Below are 19,204 nucleotides of genomic sequence, written 5' to 3'. Positions count from 1 at the left end.
CTTAGCCATTTAAGAGTGAGGTGGGCCCGTTGTGATGGCTCACGCCTGTAATCTTAACACTTTGGGAGGCCGAGGCAGGTGGATCACTTGAGATCAGGACTTCAATACCAGCCTGGCCAATGTGGTGAAACCCCGTCTCTACTAAAAATACAAAAATTAGCCGGGAGTGGTGGTGGGCCCCTGTAATCCCAGCTACTCGGGAGGCTAAGGCAGGAGAATCACTTGAACCCGGGAGGTGGAGGTTGCAGTGAGCCAAGATCTCGCACCACTGCACTCCAGCCTGGGCAACAGAGCGAGATTCAAAACAAACAAACAAACAAACAAACAAAAAGAGTGAGGTGGATCCATGACTACTGATCTGGAAAGTAGTCCAAAATATACTTTTAAGAAAAAAAAAAGATAAAGGGCAAAAGAATATGTATGCAATGTCATATCTGTATTTTTAAAAGGATATATGTCTTTGTATTCCATGTATTTTCTTGTATAGGTACAGAATCTGGAAGAAAGAAAAAATAAACTGTTAACAGTAGGGATATCAGCTGGATGCGGTGGCTCACGCCTGTAATCCCAGCACTTTGGGAGGCTGAGGCAGGTGGATCACGAGGTCAAGAGTTCAAGACCAGCCTGGCCAAGATGGCAAAACCCCGTTTCTACTAAAAATACAAAAATTAGCCAGGCGTGGTGGTGGGCACCTATAACCCCAGCTACTCGGGAGGCTGAGGCAGAGAATTGCTTGAACCCGGGAGGCGGAGGTTGCAGTGAGCCGAGATCATGCCACTGCACTCCAGACTGGGCGACAGAGCGAGACTCTGCCTCAAAAACAAACAAAACAAAACAAACAAACAAAAAACAGTAGGGATATCACATTGGGTGGGAGGAGATTTTTACTTTTTATTTTATATTCTCTCACTCTGTCACATGAACATGTTTTGCTCTTGTACTTTTTTTTTTTTGAGACAGTGTCTTGCTCTGTTGCCCAGGCTGGAGAACAGTGGTGCAATCATAGCTCACTGCAGCCTCATACTCCTGGGCTCAAAAGATCCTCCTGCCTCAGCCTCCCCAGTAGCTAGGGCTACAGGCACAAGCCACCATTCCCAGCTACTTTTAAACAATTTTTTTTGTAGAGGTAGGATTTAGCTATGTTGCTCAGGCTGGTCTTGAACTCCTGGCCTCAAGTGATCCTCCTGCTTCAGCCTCCCAAACTGGTGGGATTACAGGTGTGAACTGCAGCATCTGGCCTGCTTCTATAATTTTTAAATTAAAAGCTAATTTTAATGTGCTAAAACTGGAACTGGGACTAAAATAAATAAATAAATAAATAAATAAATAAATAAATAAATAAATAAATTCAATATGCTAGCATAAATTTAGTCGCAGATCAATGGAAAAATAGAAAATCCAGAAATGTATGCTAGTATATTTAAGAATTTAATACATGATAAAGTACATATCATCAAAGTCAAAGAAGAATGAGTAATGAATTGTGTTAGGCTGACTGATTTGTATTTTGGCAAAAATTCAAGTTACATATGTATATATATTTCACATTTTGTATATCAAAGGAAATTCAAAATGTATTAAGAGTTATGTAGAAAAAGTGGGATATCATCTAGGAAAGTGTGATCATTTCTAAACTTTTAATTTCTTTTTCTTTTTCTTTTTTGAGACAGGGTCTTGCTTTGTTGATGGAGTGCAGTGGAGTGATCTCAGTTTACTGCAGCCTTGACCTCCCAGGCTCAAGTGGTTCTCTCACTTCAGCCTACCGAGTAGCTGGGACTACAGGCACACACCACCATGCCTGGCTAATTTTTGTATTTTTAGTAGGGACAGTGTTTCGCCATGTTGCCCAGGCTGGTGTCAAACTCCTGAGCTCAAGAGATCCACCCACCTCGGCCTCCTAAAGTGCTGGAATTACAGGCATAAGCCACCGTGCCTGGCCTCAACTTTTAATTAAAAGAAAATCAAATATATGGATAATTTGAATAGTATAAGCAATACCCATATTGTTCACCTAGATACACCACTTTTCAACATTTGTCACATTTGCTCTGTCTCTCTCCACACACATGCACACACACATTATTTTTGCTGAGCCATTTTCAAGTTTATTACACTTCATCCCTAAATATTTAGCACATATCTCCTAAGAACAAGGACATTCTTTCCTACATAACCTCAATAATGTTATCATGCACAAGAAATTAATATTGATACAGTATCATTATCTAATATACAGGCCACATTCAAATTTCTGCTATAGTCCCAATCGTCTCCTTTATAGCTGTTTTTTTAGGATTCCAATCCAAGTTCCAGCTGGGGACCATGCACTTCATAGTGTCATGACTCTCAGTCTCCTTTAGTTCCTTTAGAACAGTCCCCTTACCTACAAAAAAAAAAAAAAAACTTTCTTTTCCTTTTCTTTTTTTTGAGACAGAGTTTTGCTGTTGTTGCTCAGGCTGGAGTGCAATGGCATGATCTCGGCTCACCTGCAACCTCCGCCTCCCAGGTTCAAGCGATTCTCCTGCCTCAGCCTCCCAAGTGGCTGGAATTACAGGCAAGTGTCACCACGCCCGGCTAATTTTTGTATTTTTAGTAGAGATGGGGTTTCTCCATGTTGGTCAGGCTGGTCTTGAACTCCTGACCTCAGGTGATCCACCCACCTCAGCCTCCCAAAGTGCTGGGATTACAGGAGTGAGCCACCGCGCCCGGCAAAAAATCTTTCAAGACATTTGCAGAGCTCTAGCTAGTTGTCTTTTGTCATATAGAATGTCTTACAATCTGGATTTTTCTGGTTACATCCTCACAACTAGTTTCAGGATTAAACGTTTTTGGCAAAAACATGTCATGGATGATATGTACTTCTCATTGCATCACATCTGCCGGCATATAATGTCAGTTTGCCCCATTATTTGTGGTGCTAAACTTGATCACTTAGCTAAGGTGTTTTCCACCAGATTTCTCCATTGTAAAGTTACTGTTGTAGGAAGAATTTTGGCCCTCATGACTTTTTCCCTTGATGCTTGTTAGAGCAGTGAATATGTTTCACTGTATGGAAAATGGGCTTTTGCAGAGGTAATTAAAGTTACCAACTGGCCAGTGCAGTGGCTCACACCTGTAATCCCAGCACTTTGGGAGGCTGAGGCGGGCAGATCACTTAAGGTCAGGAGTTCGAAGCCAGCCTGGCCAAGATGGTGAAACTCTGTCTCTACAAAAAATACAAAAATTAGCCGGGCATGGTGGTGCATGCCTATAGTCCAGCTGCTCGGGAGGCTGAGGCAGGAGGATCGCTTGAACCTGGGAGGCAGAGATTGCAGTGAGCCAAGATCACACCACTACACCAGCCTGGGCGACAGAGTGAGATTCTGTCTCAAAACAAAACAAAACAAAACAAACAAACAAACAAAAAACAAAAAAACAAAAAACCCTAATACAGGACCTTTCCCTTTATAATTAAACTATAATCTGTGGGGTGGTACTTTGAGGTCATGTGAATATTTTGCTCCCCAACACCCAGGATCATCTATTGATTATCCTTGCCTGAATCAGTTATTACTTTGGTGAGTGCAAAATGGTGGTTTTCTTTCTTTTTTTTCCCTCAACTGAATTACATTTTATTTATTTATTTTATTTTCGGCTTTACTGAAGTATAGTTGTAAATAAAAATTGTATATTTTTAAAAGTGTACAACATGATGTTTTGATATATATATAGTGAAATGATTATCATAATGAGGCTAATTAATTAACATATCCCTCACCTCACATAGTTACTATTTCTTGATGTGATAAGAACATTTGCGATCTACTCTCAGCAAATTTCAAGTATATACAAGAATATACAATACTATTAACTGTATCAAGCATAATACAGTGTTATAACTATAATGACCATGCTGCACGTTAGATCCCCAGAACTTATTCATCTTGCATAACTGAAACTCTACATCCTTTGACCAACATCTAGGCAAATTTACAGAGACAAAAAGTTGATTTGTGGTTGCCTAGGGATACGGTGAGGGGATTGGGAGAAAATGGGGAGTGTCTGGGAATGGGTACAGGGTTTCTTTTTGGAATGATGAAATGTTCTAAAACTGATTGTAGTGATGGATACACAGCTCTGTGACTGTGTACTGAATCCTATTGAATCGTACTCTTTAAAAGACTGGATTTCATGGCATTTGGATTTTATCTCTGTGATGCTGTGATTTATAATCAATCTCATAATCCAATCAATCACCTAATCTAAGCAACCAGATCATATACACTAATATGTCATTCCAAATATGTATCAAGTTTTTCTTGAGTACTTTCCATGTGCCAGGCAGGAAGACATGACTTCATAATCTCATCTAAGCATCACAACAACCTTGTGAAATATGTATATTATGTCCAGAAACTGAGGCTCAGAGATGTTAGGTAACCCACAGTGGCTGAGCTGTGAGTTTAACCTAGGTGCAGTTCCAAACACAGCACTCCTAACCTCTATGTAATAAGGTTTCAGTTGTATAGTGTGTGTTTTCTTTCCCTAGCTAGGTTAGGACTAGGAGGGCAAGGATTTTATTTTGTATTTCCTTCATAGTCTCTTCATTGCTTTACTAGCTACTACACATAGTGCTCAATAAATGCGCAATAAATACTTAATGAGTGCCAAATGGAGCTGCAGCTAGTTGAAAATACCAATTCTTTCAAAAAGGATTTAGATTTTGGATTCATGGGTAATATATTCATCATGGATCATTAAAAGAAGCAAGGATATTTGAGTCCATCCTTAATCCCCAAGATGTCTTGGTGGAGCAGGGACCACACTTTCACAACCTTTGGTGCTTTCTTATGAGTAAGAATTGATTGGGTCAGAGGGATTATGGATCTGACCCAATGTGATCATTCTTAGATTCTTCGGATCCTTTTCTGTTTCCTAGTATCTCCTAGCCTAAATGGGCCTACCCTGCTGCTGGTGCCTCTCCCTGTTTGTTTTTCCTTGCGGCTACATCCCTCTTCTTGTGCATTTGAATAAGATATGGTGCCTACGGGAGGCAGGCATTGAAGTCCAACAGGCCAGGTTTTATCAAAGGTGGTCAACAATAATTACGGTGTGGTGTCAGACAAGTCATGCCTCTGAGCCTCAGCTTACACATCAATAAAATGGAACTAAACAAGCTTCCTCCTCCAAGATGTCAGTATTGTCAGAATTTCACATTTAATAGTTTAATATTTATAGGCAGCTGGAGACACATTATAGAGAGATTGGCGCCTATAAATCAATCTAGACGGGATTAATTATCTGTATACAGGTGGCTTGAAATCATCTTCCATTCTCCTGCTGCCTGCATTAGAAACACCCACAGCTGAGCGTGAGAGCTGAAGGGTCGGGGTCAGATGTGTAGACAAGAAAGCTAAGGAAGAAAGACTGAGGGTGAGGTGGAGACTCCCCTGCTGTGTTCCGCTTCACTCCTGACACACACACACACACACACACACACACACACACACACACACACACGCACCCAACTCCCCCCCCCCCCCCGCATCACACCCCACCTACCTTCCCCATTCCTGCCCAGAATCACTGGTCCTAACAGGGCACAGAGGTGGAAAATCCCATGAGTTCTTTGGCCGGGATGCCTCTTATTGTCCTGTTCTGACGACCAGCGAGGCAAATGGGAAAAGACTGCCCTCCCCCTTTTCTCGCTCCCCGGCACGCCAGGCTTGCTAGTGAGGATGGGACGCAGTCTCAGGCCCCACGCAATCCTTTTGCAAAGCCAAGAAGTGTGTGTGTTTTGTGTGTGTGTGTGTGTGTGTGTATATTGTATGTAGGGAGGAGGATTGGGGGTGGGATCCCATGACGTTACCAGCTCCGCCTCCCGGTGTATATAAGGGGCGCTTGGCGCGCAACGACCCCAAGCCGCAGCTTTGAAGCCTGAGCGGCCGAACTCGGCAGCTCCAACCCAACTCGGCTTAACTCCGCCTCACCGAGCCCAATCTAAGACTCTCTGCTCCCTAGGTTTGCAACAGCTCTCTGGTAAGCGTTGGGGACCCACACGTGTGTCGGAGGGGGTACGGCGAGGGTCCGGGCGTACCTAGGATTCTCTGGCAACCATGGCATGCAGTTGCATCAACGGGGCCGTGACCTGTTGCTGGCGAGACCCTCGCCCCGGGAGTTAGGGCTCCCGTCTCCACCCCAGCTCCAAACCATTTCTAGATGGGGGCAGGAAAATCTGGGACCTGAGTCGGGGGGCATCAGGTGGAACCCTTCCTCTCTGCTGAGAGGAGAGTGCGAGCAATCTCGGGCTGCCCTGGGGCCCCTCTGGGGGCGCATCTCCAAATCTTTAGATGTCGAAGCCCCGCCTCGCTGTTGATGCTTGCAGGTCAGCCTAGCAGGGCTTGGGAGGAAGTAGGGGAACATTTGCTTACTCCCCTGGGCGACGGCTGCGCTAGTTGAGCAGTGTGGGCTTGGTGAGGAGGGATGGAATTGAGTCGGTGCTCACTTTTAATCTGCAGCGAAGTTGGTCCCCTCTCCCTCTGGGGGTTCTGGGGGCTGTGTCCGTTTGAAGCCCCGGGAGAAGCCCCTGGGTGGATCTCTGTTTAATTCCCAAATAGCCACAGGCCAAGGAACTGACACATTAGGTTTCAGGATTCCTGGGTTGAGATTAGGATAAACCCTATCAGTTTCTGGCAAGAGTAAGAGACCGAATATTGATTGAGCACTTACTAGGCGCCAGCCACTCTACTTCAGGGGGCTTTCATGTGCCATTTCTGAAATTAGCCCTTCCGAAAACCTTGTAAGGTATTGTAATTCCTACTTGTTTATGAAGAAACTGAGGTTAGAGGTAAAGTGACTTGCCTTTGTCCCTTCCATATCCCCGTCCTCATTTCCTAATAGCTCCTTTGCTTGGTGGAGTGGGTCTTGTAATTCGCTTTCAGAGTTTAGGGATAATGAGCCCTATTGAGGGGCTTTTGTCTTGTTTTTCACCAGATCATCCTCTTCAATTCCTGCTAGAATGCCGTGGCAAGCATTTCGCAGATTTGGTCAAAAGCTGGTACGCAGACGTACACTGGAGTCAGGCATGGCTGAGACTCGCCTTGCCAGATGCCTAAGCACCCTGGATTTAGTGGCCCTGGGTGTGGGCAGCACATTGGGTGCAGGTGTGTATGTCCTGGCTGGCGAGGTGGCCAAAGATAAAGCAGGGCCATCCATTGTGATCTGCTTTTTGGTGGCTGCCCTGTCTTCTGTGTTGGCTGGGCTGTGCTATGCGGAGTTTGGTGCCCGGGTTCCCCGTTCTGGTTCGGCATATCTCTACAGCTATGTCACTGTGGGTGAACTCTGGGCCTTCACCACTGGCTGGAACCTCATCCTCTCCTATGTCATTGGTGAGATATGGTGGGGGAGGGAGGGAACTGCACAGCCAGCAAAGGGGTTTTGGGTCAGGAAATCTGGGTGGAACGGTGAAGCCAAAGTATTCTTTATATGATTCACAAGACCTCAATCTCCCTAAATGTGTGGGTTTGTTGGGGGTCTGGGGGGGGCGGTTGAAGGTGTGGAGAAATTGCTCATTCTACCCATCTCCATCCTGGTTTCCTTAATTAAGTGAATGGTTTTGGTTCTTAAAAAGTAAGAATAGGCCAGGTGCAGTGGCTCACGCCTATAATCCCAACACTTTGGGAAGCCAAGGCAAACAGATCACCTGAGGTCAGGAGTTCAAGACCAGCCTGGCCAACCTGGTGAAACCCTGTCTCTACTAAAAATACAAAAGTTAGCTGGGCGGGGTGGCTTACACCTGTAGTCCCAACTACTCAGGAGGTTGAGGCAGGAGAATCTCTTGAATCTAGGAGGCAGAGGTTGCAGGGAGAGGAGATTGTGCCACTGCACTCCATCCTGGGTGACAGAGTGAGACATGGTCTCAAAACAAAACAAAAGTAAGAATAGGTGAAAATGGCAGGGACTTGTGTGAGCCTGGGGTCTGGGAATAAAAGAACTTGACCACATGTTTCTCCTTCTGCTACACCAGGTACAGCCAGTGTGGCCCGGGCCTGGAGCTCTGCTTTTGACAACCTGATTGGGAACCACATCTCTAAGACTCTGCAGGGGTCCATTGCACTGCACGTGCCCCATGTCCTTGCAGAATATCCAGATTTCTTTGCTTTGGGCCTCGTGTTGCTGCTCACTGGTGAGGCAAAGAGCAGGGTATAATGGTGGGGGTTGGGCCAGGAGGGGCTAGTCCTTGGGGCCAGGGATAAGGATGGGGGATGGGCCTGAGAAAGGCTTAAGGAGGGTGATAATGGTGGGGAAGAAGAAAAGCTGGGAAGGAACCTAGAGGCAGGGAAACAAAGCTTGGACTGAAGACTTTCTGGGAGTCCTGAATGCATTTCTCCCACAGGATTGTTGGCTCTCGGGGCTAGTGAGTCGGCCCTGGTTACCAAAGTGTTCACAGGCGTGAACCTTTTGGTTCTTGGGTTCGTCATGATCTCTGGCTTCATTAAGGGGGACCTGCACAACTGGAAGCTCACAGAAGAGGACTACGAATTGGCCATGGCTGAACTCAATGACACCTATAGGTTAGATGGTCACTCTTAGGAGCTGCAGAGCTGGGAAAATGAAGGGGAAGAAGGGGATCTGCTGAAGGATTCTGGATGGGGATGGGAAAAAATGGGAGGCTGGGCTTTGAAGACCCAGCTAACTGGTTTGGCATTAGAGAAAAGATACAGAGTTGGCTGAACACACCCTTACCTTCTCCATCCCTTCTTCCACTCTAGCTTGGGTCCTCTAGGCTCTGGAGGATTTGTGCCTTTCGGCTTCGAGGGAATTCTCCGTGGAGCAGCGACCTGTTTCTATGCATTTGTTGGTTTCGACTGTATTGCTACCACTGGTAACACAGTCATTCCATTCTGTTTGGGGCTTGGGCACAGTGTGTGCCCAGGCTGTATGCAGACTAGGGGTGGTAGAGGAGTGGGCCTGCTTCCCTGATTTAGAACCTTGCGCCCCTTCCTACAGGAGAAGAAGCCCAGAATCCCCAGCGTTCCATCCCGATGGGCATCGTGATCTCACTGTCTGTCTGCTTTCTGGCGTATTTTGGTGTCTCTTCTGCACTCACCCTCATGATGCCTTACTACCAGCTTCAGCCTGAGAGCCCTTTGCCTGAGGCATTTCTCTACATTGGATGGGCTCCTGCCCGCTATGTTGTGGCTGTTGGCTCTCTCTGTGCTCTTTCTACCAGGTCAGTATCAAATGTTTGTTTTCTTCTGCTGTCAGAGTCTCAGGTTATAGCATTCAGTATCAGAGAGTACCCCTTAAAAGGGCTGTGAGGGGAAAGTGGAGACTCCTTAAACATACAGGCTTGGGAAGAGAGAGCCCAGTCAACTCATGCCACCCTGGGCATTCTCCTCTCCAGCCTCCTGGGCTCCATGTTCCCCACGCCTCGGGTGATCTACGCCATGGCAGAGGATGGCCTCCTGTTCCATGTACTTGCTCGGATCCACACTGGCACACGCACCCCAATCATAGCCACCGTGGTCTCTGGCATTATTGCAGGTAACAGACCCTCTTTCCCCTTCCCTTAGTTGTTTCGCCAACTTCTTTAACTTCGTCACTCCCTTCTCTCATTTCTTGTTTCCTGCCTATTAATTTTAGCATTCATGGCATTCCTCTTCAAACTCACTGATCTTGTGGACCTCATGTCAATTGGGACCCTGCTTGCTTACTCCCTGGTGTCGATTTGTGTTCTTATCCTCAGGTGAGACTCTCTTCCTCTGCCTACTGTGATTTGGATTTTTATTCTTGGATGAGGAATGATGGAGATCTGCTCCTCTTTCCTCCTCCGCCTTCATTATTCCAACTTTCTTTGAGGAATCTGGGTATCTCACCCTGCCAAAAAGAACTTCCCTTAATGGTGATGAGGAAGGTTAAGCTGCCTGGGAGAAGATGATAAAGTGAGTAAAGGTTGTTCTTAATACTGCCATCTTACTTTTGCCTCAGGTATCAGCCTGATCAGGAGACAAAGACTGGGGAAGAAATGGAGTTGCAGGAGGAGGCAATAACTACTGAATCAGAGAAGTTGACCCTACGGGGACTATTTTTCCCACTCAACTCCATCCCCACTCCACTCTCTGGCCAAGTTGTCTATGTTTGTTCCTCATTGCTTGGTGAGCAGTGGAATTTTTCTGGGGTGGCCCTGAGGTCAGCGTGATTGGGTGGAAGTGTGTGGCATTTGGTGGCTGAGGAAGAACTAGAGAGACAGTGACTCTTCTTGGAATGGGGTTTGTAATATCTTAGCATGTTGGTCTTAAGAGTTGGTTTTGATGTCTCTCAACTTGACCTATGAAGCTGTCCTGCTGACTGCTCTTTGCCTGGTGCTGGCCCAGTGGTCAGTTCCATTGCTTTCTGGAGACCTGGTGTGGACTGCAGTGGTTGTGCTGCTCCTGCTGCTCATTATTGGGATCACTGTGGTCATCTGGAGACAGCCACAGAGCTCCACTCCCCTTCACTTTAAGGTAAATGAACTCTTTCTTTTTTCCTTGCCAGCCCATCTTGGGAGAATAGGCTCCAGATATCTTGAGGTCTAACAAAGTTCATAGATATTCTTTAATTGAACATGAAAGGGAAGGTATAAGAGGTACCTAGGCCAAAGACTTCTTCTCTGACCCTCTTTAGTTCCTTTCCAGTTCCATTTACCCAAACTGCATATTCTTGGAGTCTCATTAGGTATGCTAAATGAGCAGCTACTGAAATGCAGAGGACAAGTAAGAGTTGGACTCGCCCTTTTCTGGCCTGCATAGGATAGGGATCTCTTTCTAGGTCACCCTGTGGTATGTACAAAGAAGATTTTACTTTGTTTTCAGGTGCCTGCTTTGCCTCTCCTCCCACTAATGAGCATCTTTGTGAATGTTTACCTTATGATGCAGATGACAGCTGGTACCTGGGCCCGATTTGGGGTCTGGATGCTGATTGGTAGGTATCCACTTGGGAAGAGTAGGCTTCTTTGGTGTCCTAGCCCAGCTCCTTTCCCTCTTGGTCTCAAGTAGGAGACCTACGAAGCCTTTACACCCCCACCTCACAGCTACCTTTCCCCACTAGGCTTTGCTATCTACTTCGGCTATGGGATCCAGCACAGCCTGGAAGAGATTAAGAGTAACCAACCCTCACGCAAGTCTAGAGCCAAAACTGTAGACCTTGATCCCGGCACTCTCTGTGTCCACTCAGTTTGACATCGTCACACCTAAATGCTGTCTGGTCCCCTGCACAATAATGGAGAGTACTCCTGACCCCAGTGACAGCTAGCCCTCCCCTGTGATGGTGGTGGTGGATACTAATACAGCTCTGTATGATGTGAAGGATGTGTCTTTGCTATTTCTTGTCTATTTTAACCCGTCTGCTTCTAAATGATGTCTAACTGCTTACCAACTTTAAAAGATGATATTAAAAGAAAGTAGAAAAATAAACTGTGCCCTGTTTTTTGCTTGCTAAAGATGTAGAACCTGACTTTTAAGAGTGAAGAGCCTCAGAGAAGTGTCCTTTGTGTTTTCTCCAGTTACCACAAAAGCATCTGCTGTGCCTGTAGGTGCTTCTTGTTGAATCAGGGTTTGAGGAGGGTGGTGTAGCCATCCAGTCCAGTCACACTTAAAGGAATGGTCTTGAGATATGTTTTCCCCTCATTACACTTAAGGTTAGGTTCTGGATAAGTAGACAGCAACACTTGTCTCTGGGATTTGGAGTGGACTCTGATAGCAACACTGACGTTGTTTAGGGCCCACACTGAAACTATTGGCTTCTGTTCCACCTCTTCTAGTTGGACCAGACCCACACTCCTGTGACTGCCTGAGCATCAGAAATTATTTTGGCTGGGGTGTTTGGCACTGCTGGGAGGAGGGGTGGATAGTCAGGGGGTTTGGTAAGGGACCACATATATTAATATATGGATACCGATTGCTGCCGAAGTAGTAGGAAAATAGAGGTCAGAGCTCTGCTCAGACCGAGAACTATTCATTCATCCATTTATTCAACAAACATAGGTGAAGCTCCTATAAAACGTTAGGTCCTATGGTGGGTGCTGGGCATACAAATGTGAATAAAACATAATTCCCACCCTCAAGGAACTCACGATCTTGTGGAGGACACAAGCAGGGCAGTGCAGAGTGCTGTGGAAGCACAAAGAAGGACATGCTTGACCTGAGTCTGCAGTAGATGCTTAAGAAGTGGACTGAGGGAAGGGCTTGGCTGTCAGTGTACAGTGTGCAAGAAACCATGGAAGTATGAAAAAACAGATTCAATTTGTGTTTGGGGTGTGGCATACAGTTTAATGTAGCTGGAGGGTAGCATATATGCAGCTGTGGTAAAAGATAAAAGGCTGTATACATGGCCTTGCATACTAAGGAATTTAGATGTTGTAAGTGTGTGTGCAGAGAAAAAGAGGTGGGAAGGCCAGGTGCGGTGGCTCATGCCTGTAATCCCAACACTTTGGGAGGCTGAGGTGGGAGGGATCCCTTGAGCCTGGGAAGTTGAGTCTGTAGTGAGCTGTGATAGTGCCACTGTACTTCTGCCTGGGTGACAGAGTGAGACTCTGCTCCAAAAAAAATTAATAAAATAAAGGTGGGGAGTCACTGGACAACTCTAAGCAGGGGGTTGGTTGGATTTGTGAGTGTGAGTCTGGCACCAGCAAGGAAGATGGCTTGGAAGTGAGTGGGACAAGCTAGAGAAGGAAGATAATAGCTACCATTTACTGAGCATTTATTATATTCCATTACTCTGCATACAATCTCATTAAGTCTTTTCAGTAACCCTATGAAATAGATGTTAAGGTAGTTATTTTTTGCAGATGAGGAAACAGGCTTTAGGTGATAAATATGCTTTAGGTCACATAATGTAGAAAGGTCAGAGCCAGGAAAGAAGCCCAGTTTTGTTTGACTCTGCAGCTTGTACTCTAACCACTATGCAACATTGCTGGTAGTAACTGGCTGCAGTCATTTGGGCAAAATATTTCAGAGTTTTGATCTGTTGAATGCAGGGGATAAAGTAGAAGTGAGTGACATCTGGGTAAAGTTTCTAGGTGCATGATCAAACCATTAACTAATATAAGGGAGCATAAGAGGAAAAGAATATTTGGAAAATAATTCAGTTCCAGGTGTTATGAGTTTATAAACATACATGTGCTTTTACCTTCATATATAGGTGAAGATATACAGTCCTACAGTTGACATTTGGAGCCAGGATAGAGGTCTGGGCTAAAGTTACAGATTTAGGAGTCAACAACTCAGAGGACAAATATAATGTGATAGAATCTGTGTGGGGCCAAAGATGACCTTCGGGCAAAATAAACTAAATCAAAAGAAGAAAAATATTTTGCAGCACAAATTGTATAATTTCCTTTATACACAAACAGCTCTTACAGATCAATAGGAAAGAAATGAACAACTTCATAGAAAAATTAGCAAAGGACGTAAATAGTTTTCAGAAAAGAATATAAAACACCAACAAATAGAAGAGGGATGCTCAACTTCACTATTAAAGAAGTACGATGAAAACAAACATGAGGTGTTAGTTCTTACCTTACAGACTGGCAAACAAATTTAGATGACTAGGCAAAAGTGAGGCAATAAAGAAACTGAGGCAAAAGTGAGGGTAAACAGGCAGTCTCATGCATGATGGTGTATACATTCTTGTAAATTTTGTGGAGGGCAATTTGATGATAAGAATTAAAAAAAAGTTCCTTTTCATCTGACAATTCCACCCCACCACCTGAATTTTAAAATTTACATATGTATAGGAAAATTTACATACGTACAAGGATGTTTACTTTTCTTTTTCTTTTTTTTTTTGAGACCGGGTCTCATTCTGTTACCCAGGCTGGAGTGCAGTGGTGCAATCACAGCTCAATGCAGCCTGGAACCCCTGAGATCCAAGAGATCTTCCCACCTCAGCCTCTCCAGTAGCTGGGAAGGATGTTTACTTTTATAGGAATTTTAAAAATTATAGGAATTTTTAAAATTTACATATGTATAAACATTTAAAAAATTTACATGTGTATAAGGGTGTTTACTGTGGCATTGCTAATAATAGCATAAAACTTGGAAGCTACCTAATGTGCATCAGCAAGAAACTAGTTAAATTAGTTATAATACATTAATTTGGGGAATACTTAAGCAGCCATTAAGAGAATAAGAGAATTGTATGTGCCAATAGGTGATACAAAAGACCTTCAAGATACTCTGTTAAGTAAAAATGAAAACAAAACTCAAGCCGCAAGGTGCAGAATATTTGTGAAAGAACAAAAGAGAAAGTACTTATACTTCATTTTTTTTTCTGGAAAAATATATAAGAAACTGTTAACCTCCGGTTTCTTTTCTGTACTTTTTCCTTTTTTTCTTTTTTTTTTTTTTTTTTACTGTGTACAAACATTACTATTTTCATTCCTTTTATAATGATCATAATGGTAAAAGATTAGGGGAACTCTAATATTTAAGGGATAGACAAAGGAGGGGGATTCAATAAAGGAGTTGAAGAAGGGATGACTGAAAAGACAGGAGAGTGTGTGGAAGTCTACGGAGGAAAGAACTTTTCAAGAACAATGAAGAGGCAATGCCCCAAGTCCACAATGCCAATTGCTGCCTAGAGAGCCATGTTAAATAAGATAAAGACAGAACAGGGTTCAGTGGTTTTTGTCGGTTAGGAGATAGTTGCTCATTTCAAATGTCAGATGCTGGGGGTGGAAGCTGTGTTGCAGTGGGTTGAGTGAATAGAAGGTGAGGAAGTGGACACAAGGGGCTATAGGTTAGCATTTCAGGCAGTAGCGGGAGGGAATTGAAGGAGAGATTTTTTTTTTTTTTTAAGGTGGGTGATTCTTGCATTTATATACTTAAAGAAGATTGTCAATAGGGAGCACTAATACATCCTGGTACTGCTGTTTAAATAACTCTCATGTGAAGGAGGAAGTGGTTCTGTGATTTGGTTCTCTAGTCAGTTTTCATTCAGTGCAGTGTTTCAGACATCTGAGTATAACCTTCATGAATTTTTCTCTACCTGTGTAATTCCTGTACTATTAAAAAAAACCAAATTTTAAAGCTTAAACGTACTTATTTTAAAAGGAAAACATTTTACCATGATCATAAGTAAAAAAAAGTATTTAATATTTTTCTAATATACATTTAAAGAAATATCTCACTATTAAAAAATGTTTGGCTGTGTGAAATAATCACACACATCACACTTTGGAAACATTCATACAGTTGGGCACCATGCTTGAAGATGGAATTGAAAATTGCTTTAGGCATGGTCTAATCTTAATCTCCACAAGAAGACAGAGATCACATTGAATCAAATAAGTACGAAGACACAAAATAGGAAATAATAAATGCCCTAAGAGAGGTATGCATGAAGTACCATGAGAATTCACGTGACAGAGTTCTTGCAAGGAGTTCTGGGAAGTCTTCACAGAGGTCAAGGCTTTTAAGCTAAAGCTTAAAGAATAGGTAAAATGTGTAATTTAGTGAATTGGAGTGACAGCAGCCAGGAGGATGGAATCTTGTGTACAAAGGCGAAAAGATGGGAAAGCTTATAATTCAACTTGCCCGGAGCCTAGGATTTTGAAGGGATGAAGTGGAAAAATAAGGCAGAAAGGTAGGTTCCAGTGAGACTCTTTTTTTTTTAGCTGGAGTCTCGATCTGTCACCCAGGCTGGAGTGCAGTGGTGCAATCTCAGCTCACTGCAACCTCCACCTTCCAGGCTCAAGTGATTCTCCTGCCTCAGCCTCCTGAGTAGCTGGGATTACAGGTGTGTGCCACCTTGCCAGGGTAATTTTTGTATTTTTAGTAGAGATGGGGTTTTGCCATGTTGGCCAGGCTGGTCTCGAACTCCTGACCTCAAGTGATTTGCCTGCCTCAGCCTCCCAAAATGCTGGGATTACAGGTGTGAGCCACCGCACCCGGCCTTCCAGTGAGACTCTTGAGGACCATTAATTCGAGGGCCTGCAACTGAATGGCAGTAAGTGTTTGGATGAGTGTTAAGATAGGTGAAGGAGGCAGTGGTTCTGTGATTTGATCATATAATTCCTTCCACCTCTGCTACCTTGTTATGTACTCATAGCCTAGATCTTGCAAGAACACAGGCCTCTGAAATTACTAATTCAAACATTAAATTCTCCACAAAAGATCCTGAGTAGCCAAAGTAATCTTTTTACCAAAAAGAACAAAGCTGGAGGCATCACTCTACTGCATTTCAAAATATATTACAAAGCTATAGTAATTATCTTGCTTGGAAAAGTTCAAGATTTGGCATCTGGTAGGAACCTCGGACTACTTCCACTCTTGGCGGAAGGGGAGCATACACATGCAGAGATCACATGGTGAAAGGAAGCAAGAGGAGTGAGGGGAGGTGCTAAGTTGTTTTTAGCAACCAGCTATCCTGGGAAGTAATAAAGAACTCATTTCGCCCACATCCCTGAAGGAGGGCGATAATCTATTCATGAGAGATCTGCCCTCATTACCCAGACACCTCCCATTAGGCCCCATCTCCAACACCGGGGATCAAATTTCAACATTAGATTTGGAGGATAGGCTGAGCGTGGTGGCTCAAGCCTGTAATCCCAGCATTTTGGGAGGCTGAGGCAAGAGGATCACCTGAGGTCAGAAGTTCAAGACCAGCCTGGCCAACATGGTGAAACCCCGTCTCTACTAAAAATACAAAATTAGCCGGGTGTGGTGACGCACATCTGTAATTCCAGCTACTCAGGAGGCTGAGGCAAGAAAATCACTTGAACCCAGGAGACAGAGGTTGCAGTAAGCTGAGATCACACCATTGCACCCCAGCCTGGGCAACAGAGCAAGACTTTGTCTCAAAAAAAAAACAGGGGGATTTGGAAGAGAAAGGCATCCAAACTATAGCAGTAATCAAGCAGCATTATATTAGGATAAAAACAGACACATCGACCAGTGGAGCTTGGATAGAGAGCCCGGAAATAAACCCACAAATCTATGGTGAATTAATTTTCAACAGGTACCAAGAACACACAAAGGGGAAAGGGCAGTCTCTTTAATAAATTGAGTTGAGAAAACTGGATATCTACATACAGAAGAGTAAAAATGGACCCTTATACATTATATAAGAATCAACTCAAAATGGATTAAAGACTTAAATGTAAGGCTTAAAATTATAAAATTTATCTGGGCCCAGTGGCTCATGCCTGTAATTTCAGCACCTTGGGAGGCTGAGGCAGACAGATTACCTGAGGTCAGGAGTTTGAGACCAGCCTGGCCAACATGATGAAACCCCATTGCTACTAAAAATACAAAAATTAGCCAGGCATGGTGGCGCACACCTCTAATCCCAGCTACTCGAGAGGCTGAGGCGTGAGAATCACTTTAACCCAGGATGCAGAGGCTGCAGTGAGCCAAGATCGTGCTGCTGCACTCTGGTCTGGGTGACAGAGCAAGACTCTGTCTTTAAAAAAAAAAAAGAGAAGAAAAGAAAGGAAAGAAAAGAAAAGTAAAGAAAGGGAAATAAAAGAAAAGAAATTAAAATTACCAGAAGAAAACAGAGGAAAAGTTCCATGACATTAGTCTGGGCAGAGATTTTTTTGATATGACTTCAAAAGCACAGACAACAAAAGCAAATGGGGGACAGGCTTGGTGGCTCACACCTGTAATCCCAGAACTTTGGGAGGCTGAGGCTGGCAGATCAAGAGCTCAGGAGTTCGAGACCAGCCTGACCAACATGGTGAAACCCCGTCTCTATTAAAAATACACAAAAAAATTAGCCTGGCATGGTGGGGCATGCCTGCAATCCCAGCTTCTCATGAGGCTGAGGCAGGAGAATCGCTTGAACCTGGGAGGTGGAGGCTGTAGTGAGCCGAGATTGCACCACTGCACTCCAGTCTGGGTGACAGAGCAGACTCCGTCTCAAAAAAAAAAAAAAAAAAAGCAAATGGGATTGCCTCAAACTAAAAAAACTGCACTAGAGTGGAGACAACCCATGAACTGGAAAAAATATTTGCAAATTATACATTGGGTAAGGGGCTAATATCCAAAATATACAAGGAGCTCCAACTGCTTAATAATAAGAAAACAAACAACCCTATTAAAAATGGGCAAAGCATATTTCTCAAAAGAAGTCATACAGGCTGAGTGTGATGGCCCACATCTGTAATCCCAGCAGGTTGGGAGTGCGAGGCCAGAGGATGTCTTCAGCCCAGACCAGCCTGAGCAACATAGAGAGACTCTCTCCACCAAAAAAAAAAAAAAGAAAAAAAAATTAGCTGGGCATGGTGGCACATGCCTGTGGTCCCAGTTACTTGGGAGGCTGAAGTGGGAAGATTGCTTGAGCCCAGGAGGCCGAGGCTACAGTGAGCTATGATTGCGCCACTGCACTCCAGCCTGGGTGACAGAGAGAGACCCTGCCTCAAACAACAACACAACAACAACAACAACAAAAAACCAAACCAAACCAAAACAAAACAAACAAAAGAGATAACATACACATGGTCAATAGATACCACTGGCCAATGAAAAAGTGCTCAACATCTCTACCCATGATCTTAGCCAAAAGGCCAAGAAGCAATTCGACATCTCTAATCATCAGAGAAATGCAAATTAAAACCACAGGGAGATATTTTACGTCACTCCTGTTAGATTGTCTATTATTAAAAAGGTGAAAGATAAATACTGGCGAGGAAGTAGAGAAAAGGGAACCCTTATAAACTGTTGGTGGTATTGTAAATTAGTATGGCTATTTTGGAAAACAGTATGAAAGTTCCTCAAAAAACTAAGAATAGAATTACCATATAATCCAGTAATTCCACAACTGGGGATATTCCCAAAGGAATTGAAATTGGTATGCGGAAGAGATGTTTGCACTCCCTTGTTCATTGCAGCATTATTCACAACAGCCAAAATGTGGAAACAACCTATGTATCCTTCAAGGGATGAATGGATTAACAAATGTGGTATACGGCCAGGCGCGGTGGCTCATGCCTGTAATCCCAGCACTTTGGGAGGCCGTGGTGGGCGGATCATGAGGTCAGGAGTTGAAGATCGCTTGACCAACATGGTGAAACCCTGTCTCTACTAAAAATACAAAAAATTAGCCGGGCGTGGTGGCAGGCACCTGTAATCCCAGCTACTTGGGAGGCTGAGGCAGGAGAATTGCTTGAACCTGGAAGGCAGAGGTTGCAGTGAGCCGAGACTGCGCCACTGCACTCCAGCCTGGGCAACAGAGTGAGACTCCA

At 44.1% G+C, this 19,204-nt stretch overlaps 1 protein-coding gene across 2 annotated transcripts; it reads left to right on the top strand.

Moving 5' to 3' along the window:
* Positions 1-5,898: 5,898 nt before the first annotated feature.
* On the top strand, positions 5,899-11,430 carry SLC7A3 (solute carrier family 7 member 3). 2 transcript variants are annotated; one of them, XM_032756378.2, is made up of 12 exons: positions 5,899-6,018; positions 6,997-7,367; positions 8,006-8,164; positions 8,375-8,552; positions 8,751-8,863; positions 8,989-9,211; positions 9,386-9,525; positions 9,625-9,727; positions 9,970-10,136; positions 10,318-10,484; positions 10,833-10,941; positions 11,068-11,430. In XM_032756378.2, exons 2-12 carry the CDS (start codon positions 6,998-7,000, stop codon positions 11,196-11,198), a joined length of 1,860 nt encoding a protein of 619 aa, XP_032612269.1. In that variant the 5' UTR covers positions 5,899-6,018; position 6,997; the 3' UTR covers positions 11,199-11,430. The 2 variants fall into 2 exon arrangements, with proteins under 2 accessions (XP_032612269.1, XP_032612268.1); XM_032756377.2 differs by having other exon boundaries at positions 6,973-7,367.
* The last annotated feature ends 7,774 nt before the right edge of the window (positions 11,431-19,204 follow it).

This window comes from Hylobates moloch, unplaced genomic scaffold (assembly GCF_009828535.3).
Source record: "Hylobates moloch isolate HMO894 unplaced genomic scaffold, HMol_V3 SCAFFOLD_7, whole genome shotgun sequence".
NCBI classification, from domain to species: domain Eukaryota; kingdom Metazoa; phylum Chordata; class Mammalia; order Primates; family Hylobatidae; genus Hylobates; species Hylobates moloch.
The sequence above is the reverse complement of the archived record's forward strand: the minus strand, read 5'-3'. Positions and strand labels throughout refer to the sequence as shown.